This window comes from Xylocopa sonorina, chromosome 8 (assembly GCF_050948175.1).
Source record: "Xylocopa sonorina isolate GNS202 chromosome 8, iyXylSono1_principal, whole genome shotgun sequence".
Classification (NCBI taxonomy): domain Eukaryota; kingdom Metazoa; phylum Arthropoda; class Insecta; order Hymenoptera; family Apidae; genus Xylocopa; species Xylocopa sonorina.
In genome coordinates, this window is record NC_135200.1 from 8,828,505 (window position 1) to 8,849,039 (window position 20,535).

The 20,535-nt window shown below is 35.1% G+C and overlaps 5 protein-coding genes across 9 annotated transcripts; 2 read left to right on the plus strand and 3 right to left on the minus strand.

Moving 5' to 3' along the window:
• Window positions 1-38: 38 nt before the first annotated feature.
• Window positions 39-2,731, minus strand: LOC143426198 (uncharacterized). Of its 3 annotated transcripts, none has more exons than XM_076899441.1 (3): window positions 2,465-2,731; window positions 2,182-2,334; window positions 39-148 (listed from the first exon to the last, which is right to left on the minus strand). In XM_076899441.1, the coding sequence occupies exons 1-3, from the start codon at window positions 2,598-2,600 to the stop codon at window positions 87-89; spliced, it is 351 nt and encodes a 116-aa protein (XP_076755556.1). In that variant the 5' UTR covers window positions 2,601-2,731; the 3' UTR covers window positions 39-86. The 3 variants fall into 3 exon arrangements, with proteins under 3 accessions (XP_076755556.1, XP_076755555.1, XP_076755558.1); XM_076899440.1 differs by lacking the exon at window positions 39-148 and adding an exon at window positions 748-1,107 and having other exon boundaries at window positions 2,280-2,334; XM_076899443.1 differs by lacking the exon at window positions 39-148 and adding an exon at window positions 997-1,107.
• LOC143426197 (3-oxoacyl-[acyl-carrier-protein] synthase, mitochondrial) lies at window positions 2,491-14,885 on the plus strand. Of its 2 annotated transcripts, XM_076899439.1 has the most exons (4): window positions 2,491-2,496; window positions 13,319-13,397; window positions 13,513-13,896; window positions 13,970-14,885. In XM_076899439.1, exons 3-4 carry the CDS (start codon window positions 13,557-13,559, stop codon window positions 14,707-14,709), a joined length of 1,080 nt encoding a protein of 359 aa, XP_076755554.1. In that variant the 5' UTR covers window positions 2,491-2,496; window positions 13,319-13,397; window positions 13,513-13,556; the 3' UTR covers window positions 14,710-14,885. The 2 variants fall into 2 exon arrangements, with proteins under 2 accessions (XP_076755554.1, XP_076755553.1); XM_076899438.1 differs by lacking the exon at window positions 2,491-2,496 and having other exon boundaries at window positions 12,991-13,397.
• Hsc70-4 (heat shock protein cognate 4) lies at window positions 2,586-6,475 on the plus strand. The gene is made up of 3 exons (XM_076899437.1): window positions 2,586-2,743; window positions 2,854-3,063; window positions 4,360-6,475. Exons 2-3 carry the CDS (start codon window positions 2,859-2,861, stop codon window positions 6,108-6,110), a joined length of 1,956 nt encoding a protein of 651 aa, XP_076755552.1. The 5' UTR covers window positions 2,586-2,743; window positions 2,854-2,858; the 3' UTR covers window positions 6,111-6,475.
• On the minus strand, window positions 7,069-11,374 carry LOC143425779 (E3 ubiquitin-protein ligase RNF10). 2 transcript variants are annotated; one of them, XM_076898772.1, is made up of 12 exons: window positions 11,241-11,374; window positions 10,609-10,781; window positions 10,194-10,420; window positions 10,021-10,111; window positions 9,760-9,944; window positions 9,320-9,512; window positions 9,095-9,229; window positions 8,798-9,017; window positions 8,449-8,700; window positions 8,191-8,365; window positions 7,727-8,067; window positions 7,069-7,410 (listed from the first exon to the last, which is right to left on the minus strand). In XM_076898772.1, exons 1-12 carry the CDS (start codon window positions 11,308-11,310, stop codon window positions 7,325-7,327), a joined length of 2,148 nt encoding a protein of 715 aa, XP_076754887.1. In that variant the 5' UTR covers window positions 11,311-11,374; the 3' UTR covers window positions 7,069-7,324. The 2 variants fall into 2 exon arrangements, with proteins under 2 accessions (XP_076754887.1, XP_076754888.1); XM_076898773.1 differs by lacking the exon at window positions 7,069-7,410 and having other exon boundaries at window positions 8,067-8,087; window positions 8,151-8,365.
• A 661-nt stretch (window positions 14,886-15,546) lies between the features above and the next one.
• On the minus strand, window positions 15,547-19,644 carry LOC143426195 (gametogenetin-binding protein 2-like). The gene is made up of 11 exons (XM_076899436.1): window positions 19,358-19,644; window positions 18,560-18,750; window positions 18,335-18,478; window positions 17,834-18,046; window positions 17,550-17,753; window positions 17,305-17,473; window positions 17,057-17,221; window positions 16,891-16,980; window positions 16,540-16,806; window positions 16,051-16,455; window positions 15,547-15,964 (listed from the first exon to the last, which is right to left on the minus strand). The coding sequence occupies exons 1-11, from the start codon at window positions 19,445-19,447 to the stop codon at window positions 15,788-15,790; spliced, it is 2,115 nt and encodes a 704-aa protein (XP_076755551.1). The 5' UTR covers window positions 19,448-19,644; the 3' UTR covers window positions 15,547-15,787.
• Window positions 19,645-20,535: the final 891 nt, after the last annotated feature.

Genomic DNA, 20,535 nt, shown 5'->3' on the forward strand with positions numbered 1-20,535 from the left:
CTTAATCGCTCATTTTAAACAGTTACATCAGTGTGTGTGTGCACGAATACAGACGAAAATGCACTTTGAAAATGTTCAGAAGACCGTTAACGTTGCACACCTGCCAGTACCGTCTGCTTTTCTTTGATACAGGGAAGCCTCACAATAACTACAAGATAAACGGTATCCTTTGAAAACGCTAAGGGACAGATGAGATTTTACATTTATAAATGCTGCAATGCATCTATTATATTCTGCAAGGACACATATTTTAACTCTTTATTCAAGGATAGCTTTATTCAAGAATATAACTGGGTTTGTCACGTTCTTTGGCTGAATTTGAATAAAGGTCATAAAACGAACATTTACCGGTATAGGAATATATAATTTGAGATTAGAAAACTGTTACTCTTTTAGAAGAATATTACAAATCTTCGTTATTACTAGCGGTTTTATCTTGCACAATCCCGAGACGCCTAGAAACTTCCGTGTTCGATTTTCTAGAATCTCAGACGTCTTTAAACATATACAAGGAGCAAACGTATGCTATAAAATTTTTTGAAATAAATATCCTGCAATAAAGAAAGTGGCACCTCTGGTTAGAAACGCGGCTACTTTACGTAAGACTTATATTGATCACATTTGTACGGCCGTACACGTGTATACTTCTATACATAAAATATGTATAGAGCAAGAAACACACGTTTGCGATGCTGACTATAATAACTGATAAAGAACGTGTAGATATGACTCAAACAGTGGGTATACACGCGCAATAACAGCGCACAAGCGGATGTACCATAATCAGGAACGTTTCAATGCACAGCAGAGCCCGATTTTTGCCATTGAGCCGAGGGCTTTAAGGTTGCCTCGAAATAACATTTTTAAATGTCAAACAGTTCCTCTATGGAAGGTTAGAGGTTAATTTAATAAAGGAAAGAGTGTTCAAATGATGTATTTTATAGCTCCAGGAGTAATAGCTGACGAGGGAGACTAGCCAGTTCTCGATTCGTCTCTGGTATGACTACGCGAGAATTAGCTGGAAGTTTCTGCGGAGTTCCCAACTCTACTGCAATGCTCATCGTCATCGATTTCATACATTGGGCTTTGTCGCATAGGCTGCACGTACTTCTAGAGGAAGCGTAACAAATATACATGACAGATAATGAAATTGCTATGCTACATAAAGAATGAAATTTTTATTACGCGAGGCTGTACTTTATTATACCAATTTTTAGCAAAAATAAATGGTTTGAGTATGTAAAAATGATAGAATACAAATACTCCAAACATTTATCTTATTTTATCGACAATTATCTTACTTCAGCAAAATTTCTAGTTGTAATTAAACTTGCGATATTTTTACGGTTATTTGAAGAGCGTGGATTCTAAGTGTAGATATACACGTTTCATGCGTCATAGTGATGCAAAATGTACGCATCTATATATCGAATGTATATGTCTGCTATATATCAGTAAATTTCAAAGAACATGTATAAACGAAGATTGGAAATTTTTTTTACATCGAAGCTTTGTGATCTGACGTTTTGAATACAATTTTATAACGTTTATAACATTTCTTGCATTTCATTTTGGCAAATAATAATCCAGAAGATGGGCAACGACTGCAAACGTTGTATTTAATTTTGTGTATTTAACCTCTGCTACGTGTAGCATGATATTTACTTTCAGGCAATGAATCAAATTCAATATGACCAATTAATATCGAATTCTTAATATTCGTTTTATCTAAGAAGTATTATATTAATCTTCGGCATTAAAAAATAAAGGAGCCTCTCGTAAAAATATATTTTTATGTTAGAAAGTTTTACTCATTTCATCTATTTGTTTAAATGAAATCTAAGATATATATATATATATCAGTTTGAATATTTCATACGATATTAAGCAAATTAAGAGTAGAATTCACATAAATATTTATCTAATTACGTTAATTTATATTACACCTATTGCGTACGATGACACAGCATTATAATTAACCGATATCTTTACAAGAAATGGTTATGAACCTAATCAATGAATCATTATTTTGATGAATGATTTATAATTCTGATTGAAGTACTATTTTTTCTAGAAAACAACTATATTTTATCAATATAAGTATATTGTAAGAAAATTACTCGATATGAAACTGAACACAAACACTTGTAAAGGTTATAAATGTAAGTGGAATTTAGGAACCTTGAATACATGCGATCCATAACCATGCATGAATATGAACTTCATGTAGGGAACTTGTACGTGTAGTATCTGTACGCCTTCTAGAATTGACTACATACTGGATTTTTCTGTAACTTTCTTCGCGTTCTACTTCCGTATGAGACGCCGTTTCAACTGGAAATGAATTTAAAAATTATTTCATTCACGTGCAGATCGCTTCGATGTTAGTTCGACAAATTTTCAGCGACTTTTATTGAAACAAGCAAACGCCTAAATTTGTTAATATTTATTGCATACAAAGTACTTTTGGATCGGTCGATAATCATGCAAAATGCTATCATTGACGCACGTAGTTCGTGGCGCTCAGCCAATGATCCTGCAGGTCCGTAAGAAAGTGGCACTTGATTGGCTGGCGGGGAGTGCATGAGCGGGAAGAACATTCCAGAAGCGTCCTCTGAGAAAGTAATATATATTGAGCCGCTCGCACGGGCTCTTCACTCACGTTGCGAATCGTCGAAAGGAGAACTTCTTCACTGTCCTACGCAAAGCGAACTTTTTACGAGCTAACAAAGAAAAAAGGTGTGTGCCTCTACCGTCTACGTTTTATCTCGGATACATCGTGCGTTACGGAAGTGATTTTGATATCATTTTCAGAAACTCAAAAATTTTCATTTCGCTCTTTTTACAGACTAGCAAAAATGGCCAAAGCACCTGCAGTTGGTATTGATCTGGGCACCACTTATTCCTGCGTCGGTGTATTCCAGCATGGAAAAGTGGAAATCATCGCCAACGATCAAGGAAATCGTACAACACCCAGTTATGTTGCATTTACGGAAACCGAACGGTTAATTGGTGATGCTGCCAAGAACCAAGTTGCTATGAATCCTAACAACACAATCTTCGGTAAGTACGTCGTTTATTCCCTAAGTATTTTCCAAAGGGAAGAACTCTGCCGTATTTCTTCCGCGAAGAGGCTGTACTTTTAAAGATTTCTTACATTTTGCCTTCAAGTAATTTTTATATTTTTTCCTTTCTTTTTTTTGTTAACGGAACACTTCAAAATTTCAACGATTTCCTCGAAATACATCGAAGAATACAGACAAATTTATTTTAGAGATTTAATTTCGATATTTTATGATCGAGTAATATTTCGAATTAAACAATGCAAAATTGCTGAAACAAAATTTTCGTGAAATTATCAGTAAAGAAATTATTTGTTAAATACGTAACTTATTAAACATGATTTCGCACGAATTAAAAAATAAAATTCGTTGTAATCATTTCAAATTAATCATAGCATAGATTAGTAATTAAAAGTTTAATTACTAATCAATTGATTTCCTCGAAATGTTTTTGAAATAATTGGAATATGGAAACTGTTAAGTAATTAATTAATTCAAGCGTTCCGTGTTAATCGTCATCGATGATCAGTTAAATCTTTCTAAATGTGCTGAGATAATGCTGTTTCATTGCTTCGTAAGTGGGCGTGGAGAATTTTCAAACATGGTAGTCGACAGGAAGGTCAATACGTCGGCAACGTATAATCAAGCACGCACGCGCGTGCAAGTTAGGGGTCACGATTCCTAGAGGTCGCATTTTTATAATCTTTCCTGAATTATCGTTTTTAATAGAACTGTTTCCTTATCAACTGGAAATCAAAAGTATCATTTAAGACTGCTAAATATATTAAAAATAAATTAAAATAAAAAATTATACTGTATAAGAATTATCCTATTAGATGTTTTTGGAGTTACATATATGATTTAAATAATCTAATGAAAGATTAAGTGTATTAAAATGTAGATAGAAATTGATAAAATTATTTTTAGTCTGCTTGTACTTGAGCTTTATCTCTGCATAAGTTTATTCAGCATCTTGATATCTAAGGATCCACTTGTATTTGATGCATTTCTGATCACCTGAAATGAAAAATAAATTTGTTAAACTTTTATATATAATTATTTAGAATTTAAATATTTAAATCAATTTATATTGTTAAAATAAAACAGTAAAATTGCTTTGATCATAAAGTCATATCTTTGGCCAATCTTATTCACAGTACTTGTTGTATCTTGTACTTTATACTTAAGATTATGCAATTAGCAAAAAAATAAATTATTCTTAGATTTTTGCACATAATGTAAATTAGTTTGATGCAAATAAATGACAAAATGTTTATGTAATCGTATCTGTTTTCAGATGCCAAGCGCCTCATTGGACGTCGTTTCGAAGATCCCACTGTACAGGCTGACATGAAACATTGGCCTTTCACTGTAGTTAACGATGGTGGCAAGCCTAAAATTCAAGTAAATTACAAAGGAGAGACGAAGACTTTCTTCCCAGAAGAAGTGAGTTCAATGGTCCTGGTAAAGATGAAGGAAACTGCTGAGGCATACCTCGGCAAGACCGTCAGCAATGCTGTGATCACTGTGCCTGCTTACTTCAACGACTCGCAGCGTCAGGCAACCAAGGACGCTGGTACCATCTCGGGCTTGAACGTTTTACGTATTATTAACGAGCCCACCGCTGCCGCCATTGCTTATGGCTTGGATAAAAAGACCACCAGCGAGCGCAACGTCCTTATCTTTGACCTCGGTGGTGGTACCTTCGATGTATCAATCCTGACTATCGAAGATGGCATTTTCGAGGTCAAGTCTACAGCAGGAGACACTCATCTTGGCGGCGAAGACTTCGATAATCGTATGGTCAATCACTTTGTTCAGGAATTCAAACGTAAATACAAGAAAGAACTCACATCAAACAAACGTGCCCTTCGTCGTCTGAGAACAGCTTGTGAACGTGCGAAACGCACGCTGTCGTCGTCTACTCAAGCCAGCATAGAGATCGATTCGCTCTATGAGGGAATCGACTTTTACACTTCGATCACCAGGGCTCGTTTCGAAGAGCTTTGCGCTGATCTATTCAGAGGAACACTCGAACCGGTAGAGAAATCGCTGCGCGATGCTAAGATGGACAAGGCTCAGATTCACGATATCGTACTGGTTGGTGGATCTACGCGTATTCCTAAGATCCAGAAATTGCTGCAGGACTTCTTCAACGGGAAAGAGTTGAACAAGTCTATTAATCCTGATGAGGCTGTTGCTTATGGTGCTGCTGTGCAAGCTGCGATCCTGCATGGTGACAAGTCTGAGGAAGTACAAGATCTGTTGCTTCTCGATGTAACACCTCTTTCTCTTGGTATTGAAACTGCTGGCGGTGTGATGACCGCCCTTATCAAGAGGAACACTACCATCCCAACGAAGCAAACCCAGACCTTCACTACATACGCTGATAACCAACCGGGTGTATTAATTCAAGTATATGAAGGAGAGCGTGCTATGACGAGGGATAATAATCTGTTGGGTAAATTCGAACTCAGTGGTATTCCACCAGCCCCACGAGGAGTTCCTCAGATCGAAGTCACCTTTGACATCGATGCCAACGGCATTCTGAACGTCTCTGCAGTCGATAAATCTACTGGCAAAGAGAATAAGATCACGATCACCAACGACAAGGGCCGCCTCAGCAAAGAGGATATTGAAAGGATGGTCAACGAAGCCGAGAAATATCGTAGCGAAGATGAGAAACAAAAGGAAACTATCGCTGCTAAGAATGGTCTCGAGTCTTACTGCTTCAATATGAAGAGCACAGTGGAAGATGAGAAACTGAAGGACAAGATCAGTGCCAGTGACAAACAGGTTATACTGGATAAATGCAACGACATTATCAAATGGCTGGATGCCAATCAGTTGGCTGATAAAGAAGAATACGAGCATAAACAAAAAGAGTTGGAAGCAATTTGCAACCCCATTGTTACCAAGTTATATCAGGGTACCGGCGGTATGCCTGGCGGAATGCCTGGTGGTTTCCCAGGAGCTGGTGGTGCCGCACCAGGAGGTGGCGCTCCTGGCGGTGGTGCCTCTGGACCAACCATCGAAGAAGTCGACTAAATTGTTACTCGCTTGCCACTGCCCTCTCCATGATTTAATCTTGAGCAGAGGAACTACACTTGAAGAACATAGAATTATTATACAGCTGCGGTCTTTCGTTCCTCAGTATAATTTATCTAGGTTTTAGATTCTTCCTATGTCACTGTAAAAGTACAGATTTATTTCTTTCGTCCCACCCTGCGTAAAACTTGAAAAATAATTTATTCCTATTGATAATCCTTTTTCTACTCAGATTATTTTACAATGCGTAAAGAATAACTTTATTGTACTTATATTCCAATTATATGGATAAAAGATCAGTTGTTGATTTTCTATGTTCGAAAAAAAAAAAAACAAAATATAAAACAATCCCCTCAATCTTACAACTGTTGTTTTTAACTTACCACCTTACCCAAGCAAGTTAAACGATAAGATAACTAATGTTACATAAAATCAAATTGATTCATTTCAAAATGCGTTGCAATTAGCTTGTTATTAGTTTTCGATTAATTTAAATTATTTTATAAATTAATTGAAAAAGAATATTTAGTATTACAAAGTATCCTAACATCTACTTCACATCACAATGAAATAGCCTGTAAGTGTTATTAAAGAAATATAACAAATACGTCTTCTGTAAGGATGAAACAGCATGTTGAATCTTGTGAACCGTAGATTGCAAGTTGAAACGTCTGTGAGATGCAGAGGATGAAGGATTGTCTTGAACTACGATTAGAGAAGGATCAAAAAGTTTATAACATATACTTATAACACAAGAATGTTTGGAAGATAAGTTCGCATTTGTACTGTATATAAATTCCATTTACATATTTGTGTTTAACATTTTATCAGCGATATGTATATATACATATTGTATCGTGTATCCTTTATGTTATAAAATAAGAAATAACTTTTTTGGATAATTTGGCAATAGAGAATAATGTGCAACGCTTAGTGAAGTTAGTAATAAATGGAATACTTGTCATGAAATTAAATTTTATTTGTGCAAGCACAACAGATTCGAATGCTACAGAAAACAATTATTTGGCAATAGATAGTCTAATGACGAAAGTTTGATGTATGAACAATATATTATTATACGATATCCTGTTTCCAACTAGGATAAATTTTCTAACGCATACCTGAAGTAATCTGAAACATAATACGTGACAAAACAATTGAACTGCAAAATTCAAAAATAAGAACGTGAAGTGCAAGCGTTATCATGAAAGAAATTAAGATGTATGTGCCATAGTAGTTGCAAACAATACAGTTGATTTTCCTTTTTTCTTTTTCTTTCCACCACCATTTTTCTTCGTTTCTAAAACAACAAAAAGTAATTTTAATACAACAATCATCAGTATTACTTTAGTATTACTCTGATTAGAGCTATGAACGGAGACTTTTAATGGTTATTTTCTTGTGCTATGTTCAGGAGCTGTTAAATTTTATACAGGGTGACTCACTATTCGCGTAACAAATTTTTACAGCTGATACTACACCTCAAAAGCAACAAAAAAGTTCATATAAACCCCAATCCTGTATAAATTATATAACTATAAAAGACATTTTATTTATACCAACCAAATATCTCAGAAGCTCCAGCACAATACAAATACAATTAATTTCAAACTTACCCAATTTCGTTTGCTCTAATGCGACTGCTAAAGCATCGCCAAAACTCCGACTGTACGATGGTACCGCAACATAGTCCTCATCTTCTTCGGTGTTTTGTGAGGACGACTTCATTGTCATATTAGAACCTAGTTTCCCTTGAGTGGAGTTAATTGATGGCCACGCCGATTGCGATTTTATACGTCTGCCCGTATTTCGCAACATTTCCGCGAATGATGGTCCCGCTTCCTGAACGACATTGTCAGTTTGTTTGGATGCAATAATTTCGTCAAATGTGCTTATGGATGGGCTACTAGCTATACTTGAAGCCGTTGTAGATTCTGGTGGCGATGGAACATTATCCCTATAAATATTTATTTATTCGTCATACAGAAAATTCATCATTGAATTTAAAAAATAAACTTATAATGATAGATTATATATCAGAAATGTATGCATAAGTGTTATATTAACAATATATACGCACTCTGCAAATAACAATTCCGGCTGCCATTGAGGAAAATGTTGTTGAGAATCAATATGCACGATAGGTGTTGGATACTTTCCCATTCGTTTATTTTCTTCTTCAGTAATCTTCTTTTCTCTCTTCCGCTCTTCTCGTTCTCGTTGTTGTCTACGTTTGTGTCTCAATGTCAATTGATCTATAAAATTGTTCATAATATAAATGAAAATATTAATTAAAGCGAAGTATACTTATATTTCGGATAACGAATATAAGAATTACCCTGGAACGAAGATAGAACTTCTTGCGATATAATTGGCGGTTTCAACTCAATCTCAGCTACCTCAAATTGGCAAGTTAAAGGCAAATGGCATAAATATCTTAATCGACGTCTCAGATCGTCCGTAACACTTCCCCCCTCTTTTTCTAAAAGTTTTCCCGTTATAATACAAGGAGAATTTTCAAGGCTTCCGTACTGCATTTCCAACATCTTTACATTCATTGCATGAAGATATAAATGTTGTCCATCTTCCGCTAAAATCCAATATTTTCAACAATTATGTTAAATGTAATTTTCAAACTAACTACATTAAAAATATTATAAAGAGAGAAGTGTAAAAAAATTGAAAACCTTGGTAAAAATAAAAGAATTTTTGCGTGCTCGAGGTGGATTGAGCATTTAGGTTTAGCGAGTTTTCCGTTGATTTTAATAATTCTTCATCTAAATTTTTTGTATTCATTTTTGATGAAGTTTCTTCACAGACGTGTAATTCAGGTTGTTTTTCAATATCATCATTTTCTGCTTGCGTTGTAGTTTCATTCACGGAAACGACTTCTACTTCTGACTTTGCCTGCAAAATATTTGCTTCAATGAAGAAGTATAAAATTCTACGAATTCAGTAAAAATGTAGCAGCGAATTAATCTTACCTTTTGTAATAACTCTTCTTCCCTCCATGAAAGTTCTTCGAGCGCTTGTTCAATGTAACAGTTTTCCGGAGAATCGGGATTATCCGAGAGTTCAAATTTTAATTGAATACGTTCACACTCAATGATATTCATGACCTGAATTACAATCCACGACACGAATCACAATTAAGGCTGATGTTCTTTGAATCTTTAGATTTTTAGTTTTCAGAAGCTTTAACAACTTACATCTTCGGTACTTGCAATGAGAAGTTTCGAATATACTTGGCTACTAACAGTTTCTGAAACTGGGAAAAAGTTTACTGGATTTTGAGAAACAGTTCCAACGGGCACCGCGAGAAGCGATCCTTTTTCGCGCCGCATCAAACGTAAAGTAACAGCATCCCCTGAACTTAATGTGCTTTGTGTGATCTCTGTAACGCTGAAATAGAGAGAAAACATTTTATTTTCCAATGAAGAAATTTCATTGAGAAGTACAGTAGAAGCTTGATTATACGAATTGATCATGATATGTATTTTTTGGATAATTCCTGAGAAAATTTAAGTAAACAAAACTATCATCTAAATACGAGCGATGCGGCATTCTTAGTGTTACTTAATGTTGTGATAATTGGTGTTCCGATAATAGAGATTCTACTGTATTATTTAAATACATTCAATGAAATTACCTTTTCAAATCAGATTTTTGAATAGACTCATAACAAATAGGACATTTACGCCAAGTCTTATCAGAAAGTGACAAATAATGAAGGATACAAGGCCAACAATAAACATGACCACAACGTGTCATTTTTCCAGCAACCGGTGAGCATAAACATATTGGGCATGATAAGTTTTCAGAACTATAAAGTTTCTAAACCACAAAATTTCATTATTATAAAAAATACTTTAGATTCGTAGAACTTTTCACAAACATATTTATAGCTTACAATTTGTTCTACTAATTTCCAATCAACCAGTACATCAGGATCACTTAGATATAACGCATAATTTCCATTAGAAGTTACAACAAACTGGCAGCTAAACGACAGAGTAAGATTTATGTTAGATACTACTGATATTACCTATGTAATGTTTATGGTAGTTTCACTGCATGGAGTACCTAGCTTGCAAGAATTGTTCTTTATTGTACTTATGCCGTTGTATTGGTGGAAGCCATCTGTTACTGTTGCGAGAGAAACCCTTCAATGATTTTCCATGACTCCATGCACCTGAACCACCTTGCATTTCACGTGGTTCATAATGAAAATTCAGCAGATGATTCAAGTTCTGCTTTTTACTTCCTTGGACCACCACTGAGCCAGGCTCAGCTAATTCTGCTTGGACTACCTATTGATTGATACATTATATTTATAGAGAGGCATCGTCAAACTCGTTATTTAATTTTATACGAAACTTATATCATTACTTGTAAGTCCTTACTTTAAGCAAACACAAGTTCTTAATTAAATCTTTTATTAAATCTAAACTAAGCAGTGAATTTTGATATATCAACATAATTCGATATAGAAATTAACCTTGGTATCCTCCTTTGGACCGCCATGATATTGTCCTTTAGGTTTTGGTCTCTTATCAAAATTTTTTGTTTTCTGTACATTGCACTTCCTTGATTGATCAAATTTTGAGAAACTGCTAGTGCCTGCTGGTTCACGTCGGCGTGAGGTCTTTGGGAAAAGTTTGTTTGTAGCATCTGTGCAAATGATGATTCATAATCATCCATATGTTCTTAACGAGCAATTGATATATACATATATATTTTATGAAACAAGAACATAATGCTGCCGTTTCAAAATACAAAATTTCTACAACACTGTTGCATTTATTTACTCTTTAACTTAAATACTTTTGTCTTTTGCAAGAAGAAAAAAGAAAATTTTCCACTTTAAATATTAAAGTAAAATATTCTGTGCACACTTAAGAGTATATGATATACGATCTTGGACTTAAGAGATTATATAATTCAAGGATTTTCCTTGAAAAATACTGCGAATCATTGGACAACGCAATTACAAGCCGAAACAAAAACATTTACGAAAATAGGAACGCACGAACTTGAAATTGTTTTTTTTTTTGCACGAAGTTCGCAAGGTATGACGTCAGCTAAAAGATGACGTCCTTATCGATAGCAAACGATATTTGGACGACGCACCTTGAGTCTTTTTAGCATCAGCAGGAACCCCCTTTACGGAGGATTGCGGAAATTTTGTGTTTTTTTCCATTTTCGGCACGAATGCGTTCGTGCTGTATTCCAGAGCGGTCGAGGCTACGGTCTCCTCCGTATGGAGAAACAGTGTATTTCTGCAGGCCCTTCATCTTCTTCAATAAGCCATGTTTCTTTATCGTCAAAGGTGAAGAAAAAATCCTTCAAGTCGCCGATAATCCACGGCCGATGTAACGGTATAAGGTGAACACAAATACGTCTGTAACAGAGCGGGTGCTCTGTCTCGCCCTTCTCGTCGCAAACGACGATCTTCCGAATCCCCTGGCACTACGGCCAAAATCGGTCGCGATCTCGTCGCTATGATGGCGACGAAACTAATGACTTGCGCAAGCGGAAGTAAGACGCGGCGCACAACGACTACTCGAATAATGTAAACACTACGTTCGAACGATAAGTCGCAGGTTTTGCCAGGGATTCGGAGTTCCGTTCGCTTCTATAGACGCTTGACAAAAATAATACAAGTGTATATTAATACGAGTATATTTGAACTCTAACGCTATACTCTGTCACATGATGTAACCGTATCTAGCTTCCGCCGTTTGAAAATCTACCTGTGCGATGACAATTCCGCGAATTGCCTCGTATTGCACGCTACGCTAAATATTGCGCAGTTAATAAGTGTTGTTACGCATTGTTATGTTATTAAGCTATTTCCGACTGATAATGAGACTATTCTTAATGTAATAGGGCGTTATGGGACAGAGGGAGTTCTAATTTCGTTTGTATAAATTATTCAATGTATTATTCGCGCAAAGTAACATCCCAATTTTGTCACAGTAAGAGCACTGTGATGTTACTTGTGCCGTGTGACATCACTTCCGTACCCATCTACGTCCGACTCACCGATGTTTGTGATGGCACGCGGTAACAGCATGTTCTGGGACTACCTTAGTGATAAAAGAGAGAAAGATATATAAGAAAGCTATAAGAAAGAGTGAGATAGTTGCTACCGACACTTTTCTCGAACTCCTTGCCCCATCGCTGTAAAAAGTGCTCAAACTGGTCGCACATCGTTATCGACAGCGAAATAAACTACTGAAGAACTAGCGCCATCTCTGAGGAAAGTACTGAAACTAATTCCCGACTAGTTCAGCGCTTCTCAAGCAGATGGCGCTAGTTCTTCAGTAGTTCACTTCGCTATCGATAACGATGTGCGACCAGTTTGAGCACTTTTTACAGAGATGGCGCCATGGGTTCTAGAGGAGGGTCCGTTTCATCTGTCTCACTCTTTCCTATAGCTTTCATATATATCTTTCTCTCTCTCTTACCTCTAAAGCGGCAAATATAAAATAAATTAGAATAAAACAGTTGAAATATACATCCTGACAACACAATTTTGTCAGAGTAAGATCACTGTGATGTCCCTTGCGCCGTGTGACATTATATATTTATATTATTTATAAATAATATGTATTAAAAAAAAAGTAGAAGAAATGATTGATGAAAGAAAGCAATGATTGAAAAGAAAAAATACTATGGTTATGTGGTCAAATTACATATATGTTTAAATGTAATGCACACAGAATAAATGTAATGTTATCTTCATAAAAAATTGGCAATAAATAAGATAACTTCCTTCGGCTTCAATTCTGTTGTTAAACACGTATAATCAGTTTTGCGAAGTTACCCTAGGGAGTGTGAATTTCAGCGCCAAACTAAACGTTTGTTTTAGCCTAGGTATCTGTGAAAATGTTTTCATCGTATATTTTTCAAAAAAAGGCGAACATTTATCTTCATTGTCGATTATTGTGTGCGAAATGAAAATAAAATACAGTTTTATTAAGCACAAAGTACAAAAATCTCTCTGTTAAAAAGTGCCAACATATAATATATAACCTGTTGTATACATATATTTCTACTTTAAACTATCCACTTTTGTCGGTCAAATGTTTACCTCGTTAATTACAATTAATCGTACATTAACAACCGCTGCAAGATGCAAACGGCGAGTTGTAGTAACAGGAATGGGAGTTGTTTGTCCCCTTGGAGTTGGGACACAAAATGCCTGGCAATCCCTTATTGATTCTAAGTCAGGTATTACCAAGTTAACTGATCAGGAATACGACAAATTACCTTGCAAAGTAGGTAAGTATTTCAGTGAACTTTAACTTCCCTTTATTTCTCTGTCTTTCAAAATAAAGTAAATCGTATGTTCTTTTGTTAATAAAATGTAATAGAATATTTAATTAATTTTTGTCAGCTGCATTTGTACCTAAAAAGGAAACCGATCCCGATGGATTGGATATGAATTCATATTTTACCAAAAGTGAATTGCGGACAATGTGTCCAGCCACTGTTTATGCCTTGATAGCCACTGAGGAGGCTTTAGAAGATGCAAAGTGGAAACCAACAGATGAAACGCATAAACGAGATACCGGTGTAGCAGTGGGAATTGGGATGATAGATTTGGTCGATGTATGCACAACATATGAAGCCATGAAAAAAGGATATAACAAAGTTAGCCCATACTTTGTGCCAAGAATATTGCCAAATATGGCTGCAGGGAACATTAGTATTAAGTATGGTTTTCGTGGTCCAAATCATTCTGTATCAACAGCATGTGCAACTGGGGCACATGCAATTGGTATTATATAAGTTTTAATGAAAACATTTTATATTTCCCTACAGTATAGTTAAATAATGCATGTAACTTCTAGGTGATGCATTTCGCTTTATCCGTGGTGGGGAGACAAGCGTAATGGTTTGCGGTGGAGCAGAAGCGTGCATTAGTCCCCTTGCTATAGCTGCTTTTTGTAGACTACGGGCATTAAGCACTAGCAAAAATGATTTTCCGTATGAAGCATCACGACCGTTCGATAAAGACAGGGATGGATTTGTCATGGGAGAAGGTGCCGCCATACTAGTACTGGAGGAATTAAATCATGCACTCGAAAGAAAAGCCAATATTTATGCAGAAGTATTAGGATACGGATTGTCCGGCGATGCGGCACATTTAACTGCACCTAGCGAGGATGGTACCGGTGCTATATTAGCTATGGATAGAGCAGTAAAAGATGCTGGTATAGAAACCGTGGATATCACTTTTATTAATGCACACGCCACGTCAACTCCGTTGGGCGATGCCATTGAATTGAAAGCTATAGAATCGTTTATGGGACAACACAGTAAAAACGTAACTGTCTCCAGTACGAAAGGTGCCCACGGTCATTTGCTAGGAGCAGCAGGGAATTTGGAAGCCGTGTTTACTATTCTTGCAATAAAAAACGGCATAATCCCGCCAACGTTAAATTTACATAATTTAGATACGGAAACGTTGCTAAATTTTGCTCCTAATACAAAGAAAATTTGGTCCGCTTCGGAACGTATAGCTTTGAAAAATGCTTTTGGTTTTGGAGGAACAAATGCATGCTTATGCTTTGGACAATACAACGAATGAGATGACTATTAAGCTAAAACTATTTTAAGAGCAAGCATAATAGCACACAACATTACTTAAACTAGTCATTCCTTAATGTACATTAATTAATACATACATCGCATCTGGAAAAAAACATGTGCATAATTCAACTTATTTTTTATAACATAAAGTGTAGCTACATTGAGCAGTTTTTTAAACAATTATACTCTAATGATTTAAAGACTTTAATTTTTTATTGTAATGTATAAAGTATGAAACTCGTGTAATATACCGTGTAAAAAAAAAAAGAGTAAAATGTTTTATATTCTATTATTGTATAAAACTGTACAGAAAAATACAGAAAAAAATGTAACTTTTGGAATAATATAATACATAATGGAATGCAATAGTTATTTTGTTATTAATTTTTAATACTTTCCTATTATATCATTATTACAACATTTACATTCATTTTACAGAAAAACAAATCATAATTTTTGCCTTCAAAAAAATAAAATCCTCTTAAAGGTATGTAGTAATTAATGAATTTAATTTTGTATACAATTGTTTGCTACGTGCAATTGATCGTGATTTGTCATGTTCTTTTATGGCTTATACATACATGCTCATAAAAATTGTTATTTCATTATACAAGCATATAGAAATCAGTCTCATTTAACTCTGAACACTGACAATATACTCTTTGTATGCAGGTGTGCATCAATCCGACAATTTATATCATTTTTTAATCCAGTTTTCAAAGTTAACGTTCGACTATATGATGTATTTTAATTTAATTAATTTACTATTACAATTTTTCATCTACAAATGTCTTTTATTTTTTATGAATTCAGCTGCATAAAATTCAACTTATAATTGTTTCTTGGTACCTCTAGTTTATTAGATGCATTTCTTTGCTTACAGATAAACCATACCATATGATGTTTTTATGATGTACATCTTCAACGATATTTTATTCACAATAGGAAGGTTGACATCCAATGACAGTTATCCGAAACACGTCTATTGCACTCCTGTTTTCTTTTCTACTGGCAGTAAATCAATGTAAAAAAAGAAAGATCGTATCCTATTAAGTAACTGTACCTAGTAGGAATTCTTAATTAGGAATGGTAAAGGGTTTGTGATGGCTGCATAAAATAGCAAAACGTTTTCTAAGCGTTTGACGAAGTTCTTGTCGTTTCTCAAGAACTTGGCACATTCGAGATTTAAATTCCTGTACTTCCTCTGCTGGGATATAACTGTCTTTTTCTTCATCGCCTGATAAATAGGAATCCTAAAAGTAACCAAATCGTTTCGGAAATGGAGCAACGTCTCTGCGTCTAATAACTGGACAACAACAAACTATTTCTTTAAACTTACTTCTAACATTTGTGTAAGGGTTAAACCACCACCCCTTTCCTTTAACAAAGAGATACTAGAACTGGAATGAACAAGTTTATCAGATGGTCGTATATCGTGACAATCTCTTTCGTGATTGCAACATCCGTCACTGCAAGCTACTTCCGATCCTTCCGGAGTACTGGGAAGGGAAGAACTGCTAATATTATGTTCCGAAGAGTAACCACAATCTTGTGACGATTGTTCACTCGAGGAACGACTCTTCCTTTCCGAGATTGAGAATTCAAAACGTTTTTTCATTTCTATCCACATGTTGCATCGTTTACTTGGTTTTCCTATCCAAGCATCCACTATTTCTTTAGCCATTGGATCTTTACAGTGTTCTAAATTGTGCCAGTGGTCACTTTCAATCTTCTCCGAAAGATCCTGCACGTATTGAACGATATATTTACATTTTATAACATGCATTGAACGATACTTGGAATATGCATCGAGTTATTAAGCTATTACCTTACACGATTCACACGCGTCAAATAATTCTTCTTCGGAAAGATTCTTGACGTGTGTATTACTCTTTTTCGTTTGATTTGTAGCAATTTTGGTCTTCGGTTCCGAAGAACCCTTTTTAATTGTATTTTTTTGCGTGTTTGACGATTTTTTAGGGAATGCTAATTGTGTTTGACTTTGTGATCGCGATATACTAGATTTTGATTTTTTTACACAATCTGGACATTTACATGTTGGTGGTCCCTTATTTTTTGGATCTAATACTTGTAACTGAAATGGACAGAAAACAATTGTCATATACATTTACACACGCATAGCCATTAAACACAAAGATTTATATAATAATTCATTTACCTTATGTTGATCTATATTTTGTGTTGTGGGTTTTGAATCCGCACAAATACAAGGAGCGTCACTATTACCATTTTGCCTTTTGTTTGAACACTGATAATAATTAAATTATATAATATTAAATAGACCTATCAGTTTGGAAAATTCAAATTTACGAATAATGACATACATCACATGTATTTTCTTTTTCTTCTGTCTCATATCGACGTTCTTTCTTCTTTTTGCGTTTCAAACGTAACTTTTCTCGTCGTTGTTGTTTCGCTATTTCTTCTCTCGTTAATTCTTCGTAAAGAAGTTCTAATTGAGATATACCTTGCTTAACCTCTACGGCCATCTATAAAGAAATATATAACCATTTACGAAAAGAGTTTATTAATTTAATAACATTTTATAAATTCTATCGATTTGTTTATGTACTTGAAAATTCCTAGACAATGCGTCGACTGCAACAGCAGCTAACACCTTGCATACAGTTTCTTCTTCCCTTAATCGTCTATGAACTTTATGCAAACGTTCAGCTACACACATTCCTAAACATGTAAGTACCTCTTCCTGAGCAATTTCCAACGTTTTCGCGTGTCGTTCTCTATAATTTGAAGCTTACTTTATGATTGACTTTCAAAATAACATTATAAAAAAAATCTTACGAATATCATTTATACCTTCCCATGAGTTCTGGTTGCGTACGTCCAATAAGATCACCCATATAACGCGGATTTGTAGGTATATGCACGTGTCTGTCTCGTATACAACGTCTGATTCCAGAATATAAAGAGGCAACATAGCCTTTTTCTTTTTCTGGTTCAGGTTCAGTTGTTAACAATGAAAATGCTAACAATACCTTTGTACGACATTCGCCACAAAATCTGTTATAACAGATATTATAAATAAAACTTTTATACGCAATATTACAAGAATTTAAAAAATTTATTTAAATCAAACCTACCGATGTTTACGTAAGTATGTATCCAAAGTAGCTTCAAGGGTATCACTCTCGATCAGGGCAAGTTCAAGGCGACATGAATGATCCATACAATCCCACACTTCTTTCCATGCACTTGGAGGAGGTCTCATACGTTGTATTTCTAACGAGTGTAATACACATCTCCGTGACTTTTTATTTCTGGGTTGACCTTCAACTAAACTGTTTAATCTAGTACTATAAAAGAGTATTAAAATAATTATATTTATATATGAAAGCGATGCATCAAATGCATTTGCTACAGCAATGAAATTATTCTAAATTTATCATTTTTATTCATTCGAGTAGTTTAATGGTTCCTGAGAATTTGTGAATGATTGAGAATGACAATACTATAACAATTACAATAACAATTAGATGTATTTATAAAAATATGATTTGAACCTTTCAAATGATTTTAAAAAAATTACAATTTTTAAAATATATTATTGTTGCAGCAAATAAACAATGTCTTTATTTTATTACCTATGACCTTGTAAGATTGTACAAAGTAATTGTGGCGATTCCAAAACCTCATCCTTTATTGATAATAAACCTTCGGGAGTAATTACTAAAGGATCTAATGCCGGATGTCCGGATTTCATGAGGTCATAGAATAATCTTTCGACACTATTTATATGAAATACCAATTAATATAAATAATTGATAAATTAACTGCATATGTACACTTATTTAAATCTTTTATTATACCTTCTTCTGCAACCAACGCATGGTACAGCTTGGCCCAAAATTGCAAGCATGTCCTTGCATGTTACTTCAAATGAAGCCTTTATCTCTTCCTTCGTAAGCATACTAAGTTTTCTAGTGAATTCGTCAAGTTCTTTACCACAAACTAATGGACTATCACAGATTGCTCCCAAACCGTTTATATCCATGATCATCTATGAAAAAATGAATTATATACATTTCTGTTATAGTAATTAATTGTTTTGTAAGTATTTGGAAAGAAAGAAAACACTGTATAAACTGTACGTAATTCTGATAACTCAAATAAAAGATATACAACAGTTATTTTAAATGTACAAAAATTGTACATTTTCCATTCATTTCAAATTTTTCTACACACAAAATTAAAGTACATCGCACCATGTTTATCACTAAATTTATCGTTCAAGTTTTCGTATCACTTACTTAATTGTATCTAATCAAAGTACGAAAAAAAAACAAATCATTTTGACGTTCTTTTTTCCAAGAAAACAAGCGACTTCGAAATGGGTTAATAACAGGAGAAACGCGATAGAAAATCGAGAACGATTCGAAAAATTCCAGTTCGATTCGGTGCGGGAAATCAAAGCGTGATATTAAACGAGACAGACGTATCAAACACAATACACCTAATTAATTATGGCATAAGCATGTATCCCGTTGCCACGTTTAGGTTAAGTCGGAAATATCGTAGGATGGCATTACGTAAGTCCCGTTGAGCTTTCGGGTTTCGGCAGGTAAAAACCGTGCTCGAGGCGAGTAACAGGAGAAGATTGTGCTCACCGTAAGATTTTCATCGATAATCAACGGCATTTGTCTTCGCGTCAAATCGACCGGGTCATCGTCCCGCCAAACGTCCACCAGTTTCGCCATCGTTATTGAATTCCTCTACGAGCGACGACCAGAGACGCGACAACGTTCAATCGTTCGAGGCGTTCACGGTACACGTTCACGGATAATTGTAATCCACTGCCACGGCTACACCAAAAAAATAAGTAGATGGTATCATACGTCTGCCATTTGCAACGAGTGGTTTCTCACTTCCGCCCTGCGTGCATTGTCCCGCTTCCCTCTCTGCGCGTCATCTTATCCTTATTCTAAGAAGATCGTATGTACCTACAGTGGGGATCATATGTATTGGTTGTTCAAGGACACTTCACCGCCGGTGCTTTTAAATAATCACTATTCTTTCTTAACGGTTCTCGTAGGTGTGCTGCTCTTTCGAGTGAACGCGTAGAGAACCTTGCCAATGAGGCTTCTCAATTTTCAAGCGCATCTGTCACCACCAAATTACTTTTCTCTCTTTCTCTCATAGTAACGAGCTTTATTCGTCTTTTCTCTAACGATCGAACATCTTTGCCTGCTGCTTACAAGTATAGTTGAGTTCATCCCTCAGTGACCTTGAGCGGTCAATGCATGTGATCTCTGCTTTAATTGTACGTGTGCACCTGTTCCTAATCTTACTATCTCTAGTCAAATCGTTTCTGGTCCAAAGTCCTATTGCAAGTTATTTATACGTATTGTTGAGTACAAATTTTTTATACGATCAACGATCACTCTACAACAATGTTACGAGTAACCATAATATCCTCTTTAAATATTTGCTGTGTTATCTACTACTCTTATCTACCTTGTAAATTCGATTCGATTCATTGTTCGAAATATAAGAAACGTAATGTTTAATATTCCTGTGATAAAGTGCGTATGTCGATATGTATATACGTAGTTTTATGAAACTGCTCTATTTTTGTTACAGTGCTAAGTTATTGCGTTAAAATAACAGTAGTTTAACGCATGAACAAATTTTTGTACAGTCCGCCGATTCACTTAACGACATCTATCGCTGTGATGTATCATTTAAAACAGTAGCAAGAAGTCGCTTCGAAAATACAGTTATATGTTTTCTTACGTACCTTGTTTTTCTATGTTTTCCCGTGAGAAAAAAATTATACAAAAAGCGA

Coding starts and splice junctions, on each gene's coding strand:
- LOC143426197 (XM_076899438.1), top strand. CDS start 13,199: ATGTTTACCTCGTTAATTACAATTAATCGTACATTAACAACCGCTGCA. Junction 13,398..13,512: donor CAAATTACCTTGCAAAGTAG/GTAAGTATTTCA, acceptor AATTTTTGTCAG/CTGCATTTGTACCTAAAAAG. Junction 13,897..13,969: donor AACTGGGGCACATGCAATTG/GTATTATATAAG, acceptor TGTAACTTCTAG/GTGATGCATTTCGCTTTATC.
- LOC143425779 (XM_076898772.1), bottom strand. CDS start 11,310: ATGGAAAAAAACACAAAATTTCCGCAATCCTCCGTAAAGGGGGTTCCT. Junction 10,421..10,608: donor GTCCAAAGGAGGATACCAAG/GTTAATTTCTAT, acceptor ATCAATCAATAG/GTAGTCCAAGCAGAATTAGC. Junction 9,018..9,094: donor AAGAAGAGTTATTACAAAAG/GTAAGATTAATT, acceptor AATATTTTGCAG/GCAAAGTCAGAAGTAGAAGT.
- LOC143426198 (XM_076899440.1), bottom strand. CDS start 2,600: ATGTTCTTCCCGCTCATGCACTCCCCGCCAGCCAATCAAGTGCCACTT. Junction 2,335..2,464: donor GATTATCGACCGATCCAAAA/GTACTTTGTATG, acceptor ATTCATTTCCAG/TTGAAACGGCGTCTCATACG. Junction 1,108..2,279: donor GAAAGTTACAGAAAAATCCA/GTATGTAGTCAA, acceptor TTCCTCTAGAAG/TACGTGCAGCCTATGCGACA.
- Hsc70-4 (XM_076899437.1), top strand. CDS start 2,859: ATGGCCAAAGCACCTGCAGTTGGTATTGATCTGGGCACCACTTATTCC. Junction 3,064..4,359: donor TCCTAACAACACAATCTTCG/GTAAGTACGTCG, acceptor ATCTGTTTTCAG/ATGCCAAGCGCCTCATTGGA.
- LOC143426195 (XM_076899436.1), bottom strand. CDS start 19,447: ATGGCGAAACTGGTGGACGTTTGGCGGGACGATGACCCGGTCGATTTG. Junction 17,474..17,549: donor CAACCAGAACTCATGGGAAG/GTATAAATGATA, acceptor TTCAAATTATAG/AGAACGACACGCGAAAACGT. Junction 15,965..16,050: donor CCCTTACACAAATGTTAGAA/GTAAGTTTAAAG, acceptor GGTTACTTTTAG/GATTCCTATTTATCAGGCGA.